Raw genomic sequence first — 20,000 nt, forward strand, 5'->3', positions numbered from 1 at the left:
AACCTTCTTCCCTCTACCTCTACCACCTCCTCATTTATCCTAATTTTCCCTTCGTGAACTTTTCAAAAGAGTTTTTAAGTCTAAGTTCATCCGATGGCTGGCAAATGAGAACCCCTTCATAACGAACTAACAGAGCCAGAAGCCTGTTACGAGTCCTTGTGAAGTCCCTTGTAACGGGGTCGCTTCGTTCAGCATCTTGGGTTGTTGACTCGATGCTCGGAGTCAACTCTCCTCCCAGATGAGGGTGGGAAGCCTTCAACAATTACTATAGACTTCAACTTTAGTACTTGACACTAGAACGTTGATATCGAATAGAAAATACGTATTTACTTACGTACGTATGCAATGCATGGCAATATACAGTTGATTTGCATTGATATTTACATTTTTTCGCGTGCATAACTCATTGGAAACTAGACCTAGTACTAGGTTTTAACACACACAAACACACATACACTGGTTTAGTTAATTGTAAAAACACTATTATTTTTTCCATTCTGTGACAATATTCTTGTATTTTCTCCTCTCGTGCATAACATATAAATAGTTAAAGGCTGTCAACGTCTCTTAAAAAAACTGTATACCTAAGTAAAACCTTAATTGCAAAATCACTTTAGGTCTAATTTCACAGACGAAATCGACGTTCTTTTCATGAATGGCTGAAAGTAGCTAGTAAAAGGATACCAACAAACTCACGGTGCAAAATGAAGGCCCGTTATAACTAGGCATAGCACCATACCCACATCCACACACTACACAACACTGCAAAAGTTTACAAGCCTTTTGAAATGGTTTAAAAGTCTATAAAAGTCCTATAAAGTACATCCACAGGACCCCCTTTTCAAAAGGCTTGTAATGGAAGTCCGCCTCGGCCACACACTAGTACTAAGCTAAGCGATTCCCACACCACTCTCATCAGTAACTCTTGGCTGTTACATTCTTCTTACACGCTGAATGGTTACGTGTGTACATACGCACATACACATCACACACACACACATACACAAACAGGGGCACCACACCACGTCGTCATGCCCCGTCGTGACTTGTATCCTACCCCGTGGGCATCGGTCTAGCGCTTCTTTTCGACTGCGACAATTCGTTTCTAAAGGGGAAGTAATAAAAAGGCGGAAATATTAAGTTTTTGCAGCTGAAAATCCCCTGATAAACCACTGATAAGCTTGAGACAGATCAAGCGAGTAAAATGTCATAGAAAAATAGCAAAACAAAGCTTTATAAAGGACGAGATAACTTCGTAAAGTGATAGACGTTTCCAAAAGGCGAAATGAAAATGTTCAGAAATTTTGAAGTGTCAATAAGACAACGAAAATATAAACAGGCAGAAACTGCCCGAGGTCACATTTCCGAAATTACACTTTGGAGAGAGAGAGAGAGAGAGAGAGAGAGAGAGAGAGAGAGAGAGAGAGAGTTTCCTTCGGTTGTCAAGGACGATAATGCCTCGGTACTTACGCTGGCTCTCTCTCTCTCTCTCTCTCTCTCATACATATGATTTCAGCTCCCTATTAATGACAAATCTCCGTCTGGACCAACCTCTCTCACAAAGCACCACATCCCCCCCCCCCCCCCCCCCCCCACGACCACCCAAAGTTCATTATGAATGCAGAAACTCGCGCCGAATTAGAATTACCGAAACCAGTAGGCCGAACTGGAAATAAATTGAAAGCACTCATTGGAGAATGGTTTTGGAGGAGGGAGAGGGAAAGAGGGAGAGAAAGGGAAAGAGAGAGAGAGAGAGAGAGAGAGAGAGAGAGAGAGAGGGAGAGAGTGGGAGAAAGGAAGGGGTTAGAAGGTGAAAGGGGAGGGGTTGACAATCGATAGGCAACGCCCCTTTAAGAAAGTGCAAGACATCGAATTTCCCCCTACCACGTCTGGGACTGTCCTCGTGTTTCACCCCCCTCCTACTGTTTCCTCCCTCCCTCTCTCCTTCTCTCCCCCTTCCTCCCACCCCCCCCTCCCCCTCTTCTCCAGCGCGACGCCAGAGCCCTTACGTCATTCAAGGAAATTAGACGTCTCCTGAGTACGATTTGAGAGCAGACTCTTCGAAGTTCGAAGTCACTCTCGGGGGAATGAGTGGTTCCTCCTCCCTCTTCCCCCTTTTCCCCACTCTCTCCCTACCCCTTTCAGGGACCAGGGACATGCATATGAGGGGTGGGTGGTTGCCTCAGGGGAAAGGGTGGACCTTGACACAAACTTTAAGAACGATCGTTTTACTTATTTTCTCTCTCCTGTGCTTGATTGCTCTATCTAAATGATGCCGTTTCGTGTATACGAAAGTTGCTCGAATAGACTTCGGTATCCTGGAAGACTTTTCGTTAAGTATTGGGGTATATCTACTTGAATTGCTGGTGGTAACGTCCGTTTTGTTTTTTTTTTGTTTCTCAGAAATCGAAAGAAATTTGACTTCTCGAAAATTATCTGGTCGCAAAATAATTGTGCTTACTTACAATAATGGCTGGATTGTCGAGAAAATAGGAAAATTTTATAATCATTTTCTTTTATAACTAGATTCTGCACAAACAGTCAGTAAAAGGCTGGCTACAGAAGAATTCTCCAAGTTTTTCTGAGGTCAAGAGCCACTTCAAATCTTGGTTTCAGAGCCTTCAAGGCTGTACTCTGGAAAGAAACAGTCAGTACAAGACTGGCTATAGAAAATTCAGCTTTTGTGATATCAAGACCCACTTACAATGTTGAGAGTTTCAGTCTTTCAAGAACAATTAGAAGACTTTTCTGTCTTATTCATGATAATTTTTTTCTTTTGATAACAAGACACTGAGAAGAAATATAGTCTGTACAAGACTGCCTACAGAAAATTTCTTCATGTTTTTTATGAAGTCAAGGCCCACTTCAAATCTTGGTGTCAGAGCCTTCAAGGTTTTACAAAGAAGCCTGGAGTCTTTCTAGAACAGAGACAATCCCCATTTTTAATCTTGGTTTCAGAGTCTTAAAGACTACAAACAAGCCTTGAATCTTTCTAGATAAAGGCTCTGGGCAAAAACAGTCAATACAAGGTTGGCTACAGAAGAATTAAAGGTTTTCAGAGTCAAGACCCACTTTGAATCTTAGTTCCAGAGCCTTCAAGGCTGTCCAAAAAAGCCCCCAGCCTTTCTACAAGAAGACTCTGGACAGAAATAGAATCAATACAAGACTGCCTACAGAAGATTTCTTTAAGTTTTCCAGAGCCAAGACCCACTCTGAACCTTAGTTTCAAAGCCTTCAAGACTATAATATAAAGCAACCTTGAGTCTTTCAAGAAAAATTAGAAGATTTTCTTGTTTTATATTTATAATCATTTTCCTTGATAATAAGACTATGTACAGCAACAGAGTCTCTACAAGAGAAACAGGAAGACTTCCCTGTTTTCTGAATGTCACGACAGCACGAATTTGACAATGAATATGGAGAACGCCTTATCGTTCTCCAAAAGACTCCTTGTAACTTATGTGTCAGACGAACATAAGGGTCCAAATGACAAAGAAAGGGTAACTTGGTGAGTGAGCGAGACTCTCTCTCTCTCTCTCTCTCTCTCTCTCTCTCTCTCTCTCTCTGAGGGGACCTCGTCTCTCGATTGACGTCTGAGAGAGGAGATACGACACGTTAAATATTCATATTAAAAGTTGAAAACTTCCCGTTATGAGTGCGTTATGTAACCTCATCTCTCTCTCTCTCTCTACTCTCTCTCTCTCTCTCTTGTATTAGGGGTATTCCAAAACAGTTCTCTCTCTCTCTCTCTCTCTCTCTCTACGTGATAAGTGCTTTCACAAGTGCCATGAGGGCACTTACTACGGCGACCTTTTCAATACTTGAAATTTAAAACACCCGTCGAGATATGCTGTGTTTGACGTCGAGGGAAGGACGACAATACGAACATCTGACCCTTTTTAAATAAATATCCCAGGAGCTTAATCCTTCAGGTCCCTGCGTCAGGTTGTGTGTCAAAATCAATACCTGAACTAGTGACAAGTTGACCCTAGCTGTTGTGTAGGAGGAGTACTGTAGGGATATACAGTAAGTGGTCGAATTGTAAGGAAATATGTAACAGTAGTTAGTATTTGCAAATTATTATTATTATTATTAGTATTTGCAAATTATTATTATTATTATTATTATTATTATTATTATTATTATTATTATTATTATTATTATTATTATTATTAATTTCGTTTGGGAGAAGAAAATTTTTTGTAATACTACATAATAATAACCTGTCTTGTTAATTACGGTGGGAGAAGATAATAATAATAAGAAAAACTGTCTATCGCGAGAGTACATAATGTTCTAAGGGGTCCACAATAATAATAAATGTTGCGAGTTCGTGTATAATTTTGAAACTCTTTTCAAAAAGCTTTCGAACCCAGGACCCCTTAGAAAATAATAATAATATAATAATAATAATAATAATAATAATAATAATAATAATAATAATAATAATCTGAAAATATTCATTATTATTATTATTATTATTATTATTATTATTATTTTATTACTTATTATTATTATAAAGAGGGTCCACAGACCTGAAATTCAAACTTCCAGAAGAATATCACACTTTTCATTTGATAGAAGTTACTGAAGATGAAATAGCAGACAGATTTGGCAGTAATTCTGAGAAAATTACAAATAATTCTGGTAAACAGGATAAATTACCGGACAGATTTACCAATAATGCTGATAAATACGATAATTTAACATACAAATTTACCCATAATTCTAATAAATAAGATCAATTATCAGAAAGATTTACCAATAATCAGAATTATTGGTAGGTTTCTCAGTTAATTTATTCTATTTATTAGAAAGATTTACCAATATCTGATAAATAGAATAAATTAACTGAGAAACATAACAATAATTATGATATTTTAACAGACAAATTTACCAATAATTTTGACAAATTGAATGAATTATCAGATTTACCAATAATTCAGATATACAGAATTAAATGACAAATTTATCAATAATTCTGATAAATATGATAAATCAGATTACAAATTTATCAATAATTCTGATAAATAAGATGAATTAACTTACACATTTATCAATACTCTGATAAATTAGATAATTTAACTTACAAATTTATCAATAATTCTGATAAATAAGATAAATTAATTTACAAATTTATCAATAATTCTAATACATAAGATAAATTAACTTAAAAATTTGTCAATAATTTTGATAAGATAAATTAAATGACAAATTTATCAAAAACTGATAAACACGATAAGTTAACTTGCAAATTTATTGGTAATTCTGATAAATACGATAAATTACCAGACAAATTTATCAATAATTCTGATATTTTAACTTACAAATTTATCAATAGCTGATAAACACGATAAATTAACTTACACATTTATCATTAACTGATAAATAAGATAAATTAACATAAAAATTTATTAATAATGTTGATAAACCAAATAAATTAACTAACAAATTTATGAATAATTCTGAAAAATAAAATAGATTACCGGTCAAAGTTACTGACACATTTGAGTCATCACTGAATCTTGCTTGAAGGAATAAAAAAAAATGTCAACATCAACAAACAACAAAATAAGGACAAGAAAACAAGGACATGGATGCTGAGGCTCCATTGTCCTGGATGCTTTGAGAGAGAGAGAGAGAGAGAGAGAGAGAGAGAGAGGGGGGGGAGGTGGGTTTAGGGGAACAGCATCAGGCAGCGATGGTGCAGTGCGTCACAACGCGCTCTCTCTCTCTCTCTCTCTCTCTCTCTCTCTCTCTCTCTCGTTTCTTTTCGTTTTCTCTCTCTCTCTTTTCTTTCTCTCTCCTTCGTTCTCGCTTTCGTTTTTTCTTCTCTCACTCTCATTTTGTTTTTGATCTCTCTCTCTCTCTCTTGTTTCTTTTCGTCTTCTCTCTCTCTCATTTCTTTTCTCGCCTTCGTTTTCACTTTCGTTTTTTTCTCTCTCTCACTCTCTTTTTGTTTTTGCTTTGGTTCTCTCTCTCTCTTTCGTTTTTACTCTTTTTCACTCTCTCTCGTTATAACGCTTTCTCTCTCTTTCGGTTTTCCTCTCTCTCTCTCTCTCTCTCTTTTCGTTTTTCCTCTTTCTCTCTCTCTCTCTCTTTCGTTTTTCCTCTTTCTCTCTCTCTTTGGTTTTTTCACTTTCTCTCTCCCTCGTTTCCTATTTAGTTCTCTCTCTCTCTCTCTCTCTCTCTCTCTCTCTCTCTCTCTCTCTCCCCTACACATGTCGAATGGAGAATCTCTACATCATCATTATCGTCATCAGGCTCGAGTGTCGAAGGCTCACATGGGCTATAAATCCGAACCCTCCCCACCCCCCATCCCTGCCGCCCCCCCAAACCGCCCTCCCCCCACCCCCCCCCCCCCCTCCCCTGTCCCCCCCAACCACCATTTTTCCACTCGACCATTCGACGCATCGCATTTTGAGGGAGACATTTTTCTGAATGAGACTGAAGGGTGGAATATAATTCGTGAGTAGCTTTGTATACGAGAGAGAGAGAGAGAGAGAGAGAGTGGACGTCGCCGTCTATACTCTGCTCGTAAAGGTGAAGTTGTAACATATTAATGCATTTCTCTCTCTCTCTCTCTCTCTCTCTCTCTCTTCTCTTCTCTCTCTCTCTCTCTTTTAAAATAAAGGAAGATTTTCTAGTGTTTAAGTTCATTTTAAATCGACATTTAATGTGTATTTGAAGTCCCTTCAAATATTTGATGTATATTTAAAGCTCCTTTGATGTACATTTAAAGCTCCTTTAAATAGACATTTAACATATATTTAAGAACCCTTTAAATAATCTTTTGATGTATATTGAAAGTCACTTTTAAATAAACATTTAATATATATTTAAAGCCACTTTAAAATAAGCATTATTAATATTTAAAGTACCTTTAGATAAATATTTAATGTACATTTCAAGTCCCTTTAAATAACCATTTCATGCATATTTAAAGTCACTATCAAATAAACATTTAATGTATATTTCAGGTCCCTTTAAATATCCATCTCATGTATATTTATGGTCACTTTAAATAAACATTTTATTTAATTTACATTTCAATTCCCTTGAATTAACCCTTTCATGTATATTTATAGTCCTTTTAAGTACCCATCCGACGCAAAATTTTAAATCACTTTAAATAAAAAATCAATAGCACAGTTAAGGTCCCTAAAAAAAACATTTTATGTACACCTATATTTAAAGTTCATTTAAACACATTTAATGTATATCTACAGTCCCTTTAAATATGAAAAAAAAAACATTTTATGTGTACCTATATTTAAAGCTCATTTAAACACATTTAATGTGTATTTACAGTCCCTATAAATATTAGTATAGACACTGTATGAGCATTAATAAGTACCTGATACAGCACTCCAAATTGTGTGTGTCAGAGAGAGAGAGAGAGAGAGAGAGTATTCACTGGTCATGAATAAATAGGATTCCATTACTACTACTTTGAACCTCGCCAACGGCATTATTTGACGAATGACGGTCATTTCTGGACGTTAATTAGCGCGTAAGCAAATACGTGGAAAGAATCGTTAATAAATTACCAATACGAGCGAAGACGATGATTTGATTTACGAGAAACAATTATCGGTTAATTATGAAAGAGCTCGCGTTAATGAGAGATGCTTGTTGCCAATTGCGGGTTCACACGGGTAGACTGCATTGTAAAAGAGAGAGAGAGAGAGAGAGAGAGAGAGAGAGAGAGAGAGAGAGAGAGAGAGTAAATGTACAAGAATACAAATCAGAATAGAGAGAGAGAGAGTGAAAGTTCAACAATACAATTCAGAATAGAGAGAGAGAGAGAGAGAGAGAGAGAGAGAGAGAGAGTGAGAGACCTTACCTTACAGACCTTACAGTTCGTTCGGGTTGCCCCAGGTCCCTCAGTGTGAGGCACCTCTAATGTCTACCAGAGAGTTGCTAGTACATCTTCCGGTATATTTTGCATCTTCCAATCTTGGATGGTCTGGGATGCAGTTTAGATATTTGTCGAGCTTATTCTTAAACACATCTACGCTCACTCCTGATATATTCCTCAGATGAGCTGGCAACGCATTGAATAGACGCTGCATTATCGATGCTGGTGCGTAGTGGATTAATGTCCTGTGTGCTTTCCTTATTTTTCCTGGTATAGTTTTGGGCACTATTAATCTACCTCTGCTTGCTCTTTCTGATATTTTTAGTCCCATGATATTTTCTGCTATTCCTTCTATCTGTTTCCATGCCTGAATTATCATGTAGCGTTCTCTTCTCCTTTCTAGACTATATAATTTTAAGGATTGTAGTCTTTCCCAGTAGTCAAGGTCCTTAACTTCTTCTATTCTAGCTGTAAAGGACCTTTGTATACTCTCTATTTGTGCAATATCCTTTTGATAGTGTGGGTACCATATCATATTGCAATATTCAAGTGGACTACGAACATATGTTTTATAAAGCATAATCATGTGTTCAGCTTTTCTTGTTTTGAAGTGCCGTAACAACATTCCCATTTTTGCTTTACATTTTGCCAAAAGAATTGCTATTTGATCATTGCATAACATGTTCCTATTCATCATCACACCAAGGTCTTTAACTGCTTCCTTATTTGTGATTGTCTCATTATTAGTTCCCCTATATGCATATAGCTTTCCTTCTCTGTCTCCATAATTTATTGATTCAAATTTATCAGAGTTAAATACCATCCTATTTTCCTCTGCCCAATCATATACTTTGTTAAGGTCTCTTTGTAGAGCGTTCCTATCTTCATCACAAGTAATTTCTCTACTTATTCTTGTGTCATCAGCGAAACTACTCACTACCGATCCTTAACATTACTGTCTATGTTCTTCAATCATAATAACAAACAGTATTGCAGCTAACAACCGTACCTTGTGGCACACCGGATATTACCTTGGTTTCATCCGATTTCTCATCGTTTGCAATAACTATCTGTTTTCTGTTGTGTAAAAATTCTTTTAACCATCTTCCTACTTTATCTACGATATTGTGTTTTCTAATTTTCTTTGCTAATATATTATGGTCTACTTTGTCAAAAGCTTTTGCAAAGTCTAGATAAACCACATCTGTTTCATTTCCGCTTTTCATATTTTGAATATGTTCTCACGGTGGACTAACAGTTGGGTTTGTGTACTTTTTCCGGGTACGAAACCGTGTTGTCCTATATTAAACAAATTATTTTTTATTTAAATGTTTCATAATATTTTTCTTCATTACCCTTTCATACACTTTCATAATATGTAATGTTAGACTCACAGGCCTATAATTACTTGCCTCTAGTCTTGATCCACTTTTGAAAGTAGGGGTGATATATGCTAATTTGTGCTCATCATAAATCTTGCCTGTATCTACACTTTGTCTTAATAATATTGCAAGTGGCTTTGCGATAGAATGAACTACTTTCTTTAACAAAATAGCAGGCACTCCATCAGGCCCTGCAGCAGCTCCATTTTTAATTTCATTAATTGCCTGCACAATATCAGCTTCATTAATTTCTATGTCAGCTAAATATTCACTATTTTCGTCCCTTACTTCTATATCATTATCTTCATTATCTATTCTAGGGGTGAATTCTCTCTTATATCGTTCTGCCAGTATGTTGCAAATTTTTTCCTTTTTTTCATTCGTTAATCTCCCTTCAATTCTCAGAGGGCCTATTTCTATTCTTCTTTTATTCATCTTCTTCGCATATGAGTATAATAGTTTGGGGTTTTGCTTGATATTTAATAGGGTTTTTTCTTCCAAGTCCCGTTTTCATTTTCTTTTGATTTGTATAATCTTTTGTTCTGCATTTTCTATCTTACTTTTTAGTTCTATAACTTTCCATGCATTTTTTTCTTTTGCAAGACCTTTTTTCCACTTTCTGATTTTCTGGAACAAGATCCTTCTGTCTCTTGGTATGGCATGAATGATGTTTACTTTTCTTCTTCGGTATATATTTATCCACTATTTTCTCCAATATTTTATATAATATCTCCGTATTTACCCTTATGTCATCACTTACGAAAATGTTATCCCAATCTTTGTTTAATTCTTCATTTATTTCTGACCATTTATATTTTTACTGTAGAAGTTGTATTTTCCATATCCTTCCCACTTTTTCATTTCTTGCTTATCTCTGTTTTCACTTGCTTTGGAATGAACTGTTAATTCTATGACATTATGGTCTGAAATACTCGCATTATAACTATTATTTCTTTAACATAATTCATCTCGTTCACAAATACTAGGTCTAAAGTATTTTCCTTTCTTGTTGGCAGGTGATTTATTTGTTGAATGTTGTTATTCTAGTAGCATATCTAATAGCTTTTCAAATTGCCTCTTATCTTCTGCACTACTATTACTCTCTTTTTTATATGTATAAGTACACAATCTCCTATTCGTTCTTTCCATTCTACGAAAGGAAAGTTGAAGTCACCAGATAGGAGAATAGTCCAGTCCTTGTGATTTCTACATATATCATCCAATTTTTCAATTATTAAGTCAAACTCTTTAGTATTAGGAGGTCTATATATTACTGTGTTCATTAATTTTTCAGATTCAAATTCTACCGCTATTAGTTCACATTCTGAGTTACTATATTTCTCATATATTTTTCCTTGTTTTTTGTCTTTCCCATATATTGGCGGTTCCCCCTTGATTCCTATTTTTTCTATCTGATCTATAAGTTTGGAACCCTTTTTATTTGATCATCATTCCCAGTCTCTGGGAATACCAGGTTTCACTTATATTCATTATATCTATTTTCTTTCATTTTGGGTTTAGTTCTTCTAAGTACTCTATTTTTCTTTTTGAGTTACTCGTAACTAAACCCTGCGCATTCATCACTATGATGGTTTGCGTGTTTTCCTCCCTTCATTTAATAATGGTAGTAATAAGGATTTTTCCCATGGTCTTTCCTTTGCCTGTTCTTGGTCATGTTGTTCTTTTTTCATTTCCAGAAATTCTGACATTAAAAAATCCAACTTTTCCATAATATTTGATCTTCCTTCATCATAATTATTCATTTTGTGTCTGAATCTGCAATTTCTCCGTTTCTGCAATATCCTCTTGCATAATAAATACAGTTATTATCTCTTTGAGTAGAATTTCGGAGCTGATGCTTTGAAATTTTTGCTGACACCTCTGCATATCTCATTGGTGGTTTGCTTTTCTCTTTTACCTGATATTCTTGATTTCTCTCTTTATTTGTTTCTTTCTTATTTTGGATTTTATTACTTGGTTGGTTATTTATTTGATTATGATTCATGGCTACAGGGTGCATATATTTGCATTTTTTGTCGAACTTACATCCTTTTCCTTCTTTTAGGTTTTTGCATATTTTTGGATGCAGATCTCTGCAATCATCCCCATAGCCATCTAGGTATGCACATTTACCATATATTTCATAGTTGTGACATACCTTAGGATGTTTGTAGTAACATCTTTCTCCAAATCTGCAATTCCCTCTTTTCAAAAGGTTGCAGATTTTGTCTTTCTTGTCTATTTTTTCCTCTTTCCCGTCATTGTGTAGATCTGGGTAGAGCCTCTTCGGGATTTGCTTTTCTGTTGTCATATCGTAATTTATTTCTTCGTAGGTATGCTGCTTTATTGCCTCATATGTAGTATCAATGAGTATCTCTTGTTCTTTGTTTTCCTTATTTTTTTCTGTCATTTCATTTTTGTTTACTTCTCTTCCGTTTTCCTCTTCTTCTTCTTCTTCTTCTTCCTCTTCTTCTTCATCCTCAACTATTTGTACATTCAATCTTGATTTAATAACATTGTCTATCCATGATAGACATGTTGAACAAAAAATTCTTGTATCTTTTCTCAAATCTTGCATTACCTCAGCACACTGTGGATGGGTCGGAATGTTGCATGCAGCACATTTTCTGATTAGGTTTTGTGGATTGACTATGCTATACCAAACCTTACACAGTTGCATGCTTTTGGCATTCTTTTTCCTAATGCATCAATTAGGATATTCACAAGATTCACCTTAATTCATTTTCTTTGTCGGAATATGTTGGTTTATGTATATTTTCTTTATGAGTCTCTTGACCACTTGGATTTTATTTGGAACTTCTTCAATTATTTTCAAGATGTTTTCATTAGATTTGTTCCAGTTTGAAGGATTATATCCTTCTAATATATCTATGAATGCTTTTGTATCTTTTTGGTTAGGACTGTTGCTGATTTCATAGATGAGAAATGTCAGTTCCCTTCCTGCTACCTCATCGTATTGCGAATCCGCCAAGCAAGCTAAATTACGCCATTTCTTCCCGCAGTTGGAACTTACTGCCATCTTGTTCTGATTTTATTACAGTATTACACTTGATAAACTAACTTAGAAGAACGCTTTATCCTACTATTTTCACACTAATCTTATCACCGATAGTTCACGAACACTTCTAGATATTTCTCAAATTCTAGTCGTATGTTAAACTTGTGATATCTGTTGATTAATCTGACTTCACGCGGGAACGTGAGTAAAAGTACAAGAATACAAATCAGAAGAGAGAGAGAGAGAGTAAAAGTACAAGAATACAAATCAGGAGAGAGAGAGAGAGAGAGAGAGAGAGAGAGAGAGAGGAGAGAGAGAAAAGAGGAGAGAAAAGTAGAAAGAATACAAACGAAATAAGAAGAGAGAGAGACGAGAGGGAGAGCGCGATGAGAGAGAGAGAGAAAGAGGGGAAATGTACAATTATACAAATCAGAAGAGAGAGAGAGAGAGAGAGAGAGAGAGAGAGAGAGAAACAATTCCCCAAATTATTATATATATTAAAAACTATTTAATAAGCAATTCCTAGCTTACAATACATACATACATACACTTGTATTTTATCTTTCTTATGAGTCTTACTTACGTGTCTTTTTTGCGAGTCATTCTTTTCAGTCTTTCTTAAGAGTCTTTCCAATGAGTCTTACTTAAGAGTCTATCCTAAAAGTCTTACTTACGAGTCATACTTACGTGTCTTACTACTTATCTACGAGTCTTTCTTACGAGTCTTTCCAATGAGTCTTACATAAGATTCTATCCTAAAAGTCTTACTACGATTCTTTCCAATGAGTCTTACTTTTAAGTCTGTCCTAATAGTCTTACTTACGAGTCTTCCACACGAGTCTTTCTTACGAGTCTTTCCAATGAGTCTTTCTTAAGATTCTTTCCAATGAGTCTTACTTAAGAGTCTATCCAATGAGTCTCACTTAAGAGTCTATCCCAAAAGTCTTACTTAAGAGTCTTTCCAATGAGTCTTACTTAAGAATCTATCCTGAAAGTCTTACTTACCAATCTTACTTACGAGTCTTATGAATCTTCATGACGAGTCTTTTAACAGATTCTTACTTACGAGTCTTGCTTACAAGTGATTCTCATGACATGTATGAACGAATTCGTAAATAGATGAAAAAAAAAAATTTTTTAAATCATTAAAACACAAGTTAATTTTTAAACATGCACCGTCTACTTATCTACTACGAGTCTTACTTACGAGTCTGTCTTAGGAGTCTCTCTCGTAAAGACTCACACAAGCAATAAAAGGATATCTGGGTTGAGTGTGGGAGACTCTCCATGGTGCAGTGGTTCGACTGGCTGGGGTTCCGCCGACCACGTCTGGAATGAATGGAATAGGAATATAAGTGGAGTGGGAATTCCATTATTACAAAATATAGAAGAAGAAGATGAAGAAGAAAGAAGAAGAAGAAGAAGATGGGAATATAAATGTAGTGGGAATTCCATTACTAAATGTAGAAGAAGAAGAATAAATGGAGTGGGAATTCCATTATTACGAAATATTTTATATTCCCGTCTTCTTCTTGAAGACGGGAATATAAATGGGGTGGGAATTCTATTATTACAAAATATAGAAGAAGAAGAAGAAAGAAGAAGAAGAAGAAGAAGAAGAAGAAGAAGAAGAAGATGGGAATCTAAAATGGAGTGGGAATTCCATTATTACAAAATATAGAAGAAGATGGGAATATAAATGGAGTGGGAATTCGATTATTACAAAATATAGAAGAAAGAAGAAGATGAATAAGAAGAAGAGAAGATATATATATATATAATATATATATATATAATATATATATGTATGTATGTATATACATATGTTTAGAGGACGTTTTAGCTATACACTCTAGCAGAGAAATATTACTGTCTGGAAATATATATTTTTGTAGGGAAATTGTAATTATTCATAAATTTTCGTGTATGTATGTATGTATGCACATACATATACATATACACACACACACACACACACACACACACACACACATATATATATATATATATATATATATATATATATATATATATATACAATTTAACCGTAAATGTTTGCAACTTCTATTTTATACAAACAACTGTATACATCAACCTTGAACATCATAACATTTCTAACATTCCTTTCACAAACATTAACATTCTTCTCCCACACAATACTAAAAAAAAGGGGGGGGGGGATTTCTCCCTTTAACTAAAAGCTAAAACAAAGAAAAAAGTTATCAAATACGGGACGGAAAAAATAAAAATGCTGCCAAGGACGAGGACCTTTTAAAATCAAAATTTTTTCCAGCCAGTGATAATTGATTGTTTTATGGTTACTGAAACTGGTGTCACATTAGTGATAATCTCCTTTTCCAGTGTGTTATTTTCTGTCCATAGAGAGAGAGAGAGAGAGAGAGAGAGAGAGTTACAAGGAGTTACAAGACTTTTTAGTCCATCCTAGGAGACATCGTGTGCTCACTTATCTCTAGGAGCAGGTTTTACTGATCATTCACAGTGTCCTTCTAATGATTTTGTCTAGCTTTCTTTGAAACTCTTCCACACTGTTGCTGTTTACAACTTCTCTCTGGTGGCAGTTTATTCCACGTGTCACATATCTTGTATGCAAAGAAGTTCCCACAATGGGATGTGTTATTATATCTCTTTAGTTCTAGTTTCCATCCATTATTTCCCGTCTGGTTTTCGTCTACTTTTGTTGTTATGCCTTTCAAGATTTTGAATGTTTCCATTGGTTGTGTTTCTAAGCCATAACTGTTCAGGAGAGAGAAGTTCCCGCATGAGATGTGTTGTATCTATCTCTTCAGCTCTATAGTTTCCATCCATTATTTCTAAGTTACTGTCTACTTTTGTTATGACTTTCAATAATTTGAATGTTTCCATTGGTTGTCCTCCCAACCGTCGTGTTTCTAATCCATACACGTTCAGGCTCTGTAGTCGTCTTTGGTAACCTATTTGCCTGATGGATGGAATTAACTTTGTGGCTCTTGCTTGTACTCCTTCTAATCTATTTATGTCTTTTCTTAGTGTTGGTGACCAAAACTGTACTGCATATTCAAGATGAGGTCTAACTATGGATGCGTAGAGCTGCAGCACAGTTTCCTTGTTTCTCTATTTGAACTGCCTCTTTATGTATCCTACTAGTTTCTGTGCCTTCTTTTCAGCTTTTATGCAATGCTTTTAGAGAGAGACTGGCATGAAAGAGAAAGAGAGTGAGAGAGACTCCCACAGACGTACAGTAGACAGACAGGCGGAGACGATGGAGAATGGAATGGCCCTAAGGGCGCCAAATGTCTCCTCCTCGTCTCCTACTGACGAAGGGCTGAAGAAGAAGACGAAGAAGAAGAAGAAGAAGATAAATTATTGTCGCTCTCGCTCTGTTTTTCTTTTTTTTCAAATCAGAGAACAAGCAAGCAAGGAATAAAAGCCACTTAACAAGAGCTTGGTTTGTTTTGCTTGTGCACAAACAAAAAAAGAAAGTATTTTTACACCAAGGCACAATGATCTAGAGTGAGTGCTGTAGGTACATAACCTAACCTAAGCTAACTTAGGTTTGCCATAATATTCTTGTTTTTATTTTATTTTATTTTACTTTGTGGGGGAAGGGAGGGAGGGAGGGAGGTTTCAAATTGACATATTTGTTTCCTTTAAGAGAATAAAATCAGAAAACAATTATATATATATATATATATATATATATATATATTATAATATATATATAGAAACATTTAAAAAAAGTTGCAAAGATTAAAATATAACATTATAAATGCAAGTTGCAAAGATTAATATAACTATATAAATGCAAGTTGGAAGAGTAAATATAACTATATAAATGGAATTGAAAAGATAATAAATGAATAAACAAAAAATGCAAAGGTAATTATAAGTCTTTCAAAGCAAGTTGCCAAAGTAAATACAACTATATGCACATTAATTGCAAAGGTATATATAACTATATAAATGCAAGTTGCAAACGTAGATATAACTATATATATGCAAGTTGCAAAGGTAAATATAACTATATTAATGCAAGTTGCAAAGGAAAATATAACTATATTAATGCAAGTTGCAAAGGAAAATATAAGTATATAAATGTAAGTTGCAAAAGTAAATATATCTATATAAATGCAAGTTGCAAAGGCAAATAAAACTATATAAATGCAAGTTACAAAGGTAAATATATCTATATAAATGCAAGTAGCAAAAGAAAATATAACTATATAAATACATGTTGCAAAGGTAAGTATATCTATATAAATACCAGTTGCAAATTTAAATGTAACTATATAAATGCAGGTTGCAAAAGTAAATATATCTATATAAATGCAAGTTGTAAGATAAATATAATTATATAAATGAAAGTTACAAAGGTAAATATTAACTATATAAATGCAAGTTGCAAATGTAAATATATCTATATAAATGCAAGTTGCAAAGGTAAATATAACTATATAAATACAAATTGTAAAGATAAATATAAGTATCTCTTCTTGGACATGAAAAATATTAGCAAGACCTCTAATTAAACTAAATATCAATTATAATAATAAAGACATTAACATGAAATAAAGTATATGGAGTTAAGAAAAAATATAAAAGCATAAAAACAATCATAAAGATTCTTTTAAATATACGGAAACCAATTGAAACAATAAAAGCTATGCATTATACGAGCATAAAAAATTAGCCTCATAGAAAACGTAAACTCACAAGGAGAATGACAGTAAAGAAAATGTGAATCTCCAAAAGTGGACATCTGCAATATTGCAGATATATTATGCAAGAAGTCTTCCACCTTGCAGGCATATTATAACTAATCCGAGCTAAATTCCACATTTCCCTGTCTCCTACCAGCTAGCTGCTTAGTATGTATACGAAGCCAGGCACAGCATAATGCTGATATTAGCTTGCTTGGTTCATGCATATGTTAGGGGTCATGTTTAGGAGACAGTCCTGGATTTAGTTAACTTGTGGTTAACAAGGTTGTCAACCAAGGTTGGTTTAAAGTTGTGTTGCTGCATGTTTATATATATTGTTCATGATATTTTCCTACTTATATCTACGTCCTTTTGATTCAACGCTACAAATGCTACGATCCTTTCATATGTCCACACCTCTCGAATTTACTAAATTTGACTTGGTGATAAAAATACTACGATTCATTCATAGTATTTATTGACGTGAAACTCGGTATTATATCATTCATCTGTAAAAATATAGTATTACGATCTGTCCTATTTACTTCCTAAGTTAATCATTAATCCAAATTTAACCTTGCAAACATTATGGCAATTCATTCATGTCCATTTTCAAATACTTCCGAGGTTCATTCATACGAGTATAGTAGTCTCACCTAAAATTCACGACAGTTTTTAAAGACCTGAAGACACCACAGTTTAAATCTGATTTTCATTCACAAAGATTTGGTGCCCCAAAAGTAGTATTTTTACCGTTGCTTAAACTCCGTCGTGTTTTCTTGGGTCTTTCAGAGTTACGTAGGTTACTTTTGCCTTGAATATTGAGTGATATTTTTTCTTGATTTTAAATTATTTCATATAGATATTATATTATAATATATATATATATTATTATATATATATATATATAGATATAATATAATATATATATATGTATATATATTATATATATGTAATTATATATATTGTGTGTGTAATAATATATATATATATATATATATATATATATATATATACTATATATTATGTGGTGTGTGTGTGTTGTGTGTGTGTGTGTGTGTGTGTGTGTATCTTTCCTTTTCCGTAACTTGTGAATGACATTTGTAATAGATTTTGAATTTCTGTCATATTTTCTGTTGTGTGTGTGTGTATGTGTGTTGAAGATACATACAAGTGTGTGTGTGTGTGTGTGTGTGTGTGTATGTGTCTGTTGTGTGTTTGGGTATAAGTGTGTGTGTTATGTGTTGGAGGTAAAAGTGTGCGTATGTGTTTGTGTTGTGTGTGGTTTGTTTTTTGTTTTTTGTTTTTTGTTTGGGGGGTTGGGGACGGGGTGGTTGTTGGGGGGGCAATGGGGGGCCCAATCTATTTCGGCACCCAAGTCAGCCACAATTTCCCCCCAACATAATTCCTTCGCCCAGCTGAGCTTTAGCTAGAGACTTTCCTTGGCCCTCATCAATATTCAAATCACGAAGTTTGTTGTGGTGGGGCATGAGGGAGGGAGGGAGGGAAGAGTTCCAGGTCACTTTTAACTTCGCACATTCATTCGAACTGGCGCAGTTAGGTCATAAAAACAACGAAGGAGCGACCGAATTCCAATTCACGTTGTTTCCAAAAAAATATAAAAATAAAAATCCCCGAATATCTTCGTTGTTTCAAAAAACCTAAAAAATAAAAAAAATCTCCGAATATCTTTCTTGTTACGTTTTATTTCTGATTCAATCTCGTATCTTCCTTCCTTTTATCCTTTCTTTACGATTTTGAGATATGATTCTGATATTTAAATCTTCCTTATTATAAATTTATGGGTCAAACAGGCTTTTGAGTTGATTACAATGTATAATTCGGATATCTAAATTTTCTTTAATTATAAATTTATAGGTCAAACAAGTTTTATTGAGTTGACCTTAATGACTGTGACGCCTATGTGTGAATAACAATATTTATACAGGTATTATTTCCAATTTCCTCTCGACATTCCTTTAGTTAAGCACAAATTTTTTTCATTTCACTACAATATTTGGTCAAGGAATTCTTCTCATTTGCACATCATAAACAGGTTGAAAACGTGTTGCAAACATGTCAGCAACTCATTATGTGCATATCACAAAATGTTGAAAAATTTTTGCAAAAATGTTGCAAACATGTCAGCAACTTTTTGCATGTATATCGCACTCATGTTGAAAACTTGTTTTAAACATATGTCGGTGAATTATCGCATGCATATCACAAACATGCTGAAAGCATATTGTAAACATGTGTCAGTGACTCATCACATGCAAATCAAACAGGTTGAAAACATGTTGTAAACACATGTCGGCGACTTATCGCATGCAAATCACAAACAAGTTGAAAACTTTTTGTAAACATGTGTTGGTGACTCATCACATGAATATCACAAACATGTTGAGAACATGTTGTAAATACATGGTAACTTATCACAAGCAAATCACACAGGTTGAAAACTTGTTGTAAAAACATGTTGGTGATTTATTGCATGCATATCCCAAACATGTTGAAAAAATGTTGTAAACACATGCCAGTGAATTATCACATGCAAACCACACAAGTTGGAAACATGTTGTCAACACATGTTGGTGAATTCACTTGCAAATCACACATGTTGAAAACATATTGTAACACATGTCGGTGACTTATAGCATCCTATCAAAAATAAGTTGAAAACATGTTGCAATCACATGTTGGCAACTTATAACATTCATTTCGCAAACAAGTTGATAAAAAGTTTAAGAATGTTGCAAAACCATGTCGGCAACTTATAGCACACATATCGCATACATGTTGATAACAAGTCCGTATTTTAAGCTAATGCTGGATGATCATATGAAGTACTAGTTGGGAGTACCAATATGTCATGAACTTGTATACAACACGTAAAGTGATATATGTATGAGATAAGTTACCTGCATGTTCATGACACTTCTAACTGCAGGGCGGTCATACCCTTCTAACAAGCATTAATAAATGATTCTAGATATGCATTTGTATTGTTCCAGATATTTGCTTTGAAAGAAAGCAGTATT

At 34.5% G+C, this 20,000-nt stretch overlaps 1 protein-coding gene across 11 annotated transcripts in view; it reads right to left on the reverse strand.

Annotated features, from left to right (window-relative positions):
• LOC135223820 (mucin-2-like) overlaps window positions 1-20,000 on the reverse strand; it is a 503,176-nt gene that overhangs the window by 392,594 nt on the left and 90,582 nt on the right. For 10 of the 11 annotated variants that reach the window (XM_064262658.1, XM_064262652.1, XM_064262653.1 and 7 more), the window contains one exon: window positions 13,525-13,591. In XM_064262658.1, the coding sequence (XP_064118728.1) occupies window positions 13,525-13,591 (67 nt within the window). Of the gene's footprint in view, window positions 1-684; window positions 904-13,524; window positions 13,592-20,000 lie in introns of those variants that run through there. The other variant, XM_064262663.1, reaches the window with a different exon arrangement.

The sequence above is a fragment of the Macrobrachium nipponense genome, chromosome 10, assembly GCF_015104395.2.
Source record: "Macrobrachium nipponense isolate FS-2020 chromosome 10, ASM1510439v2, whole genome shotgun sequence".
In the NCBI taxonomy this organism is placed as follows: Eukaryota; Metazoa; Arthropoda; class Malacostraca; order Decapoda; family Palaemonidae; genus Macrobrachium; species Macrobrachium nipponense.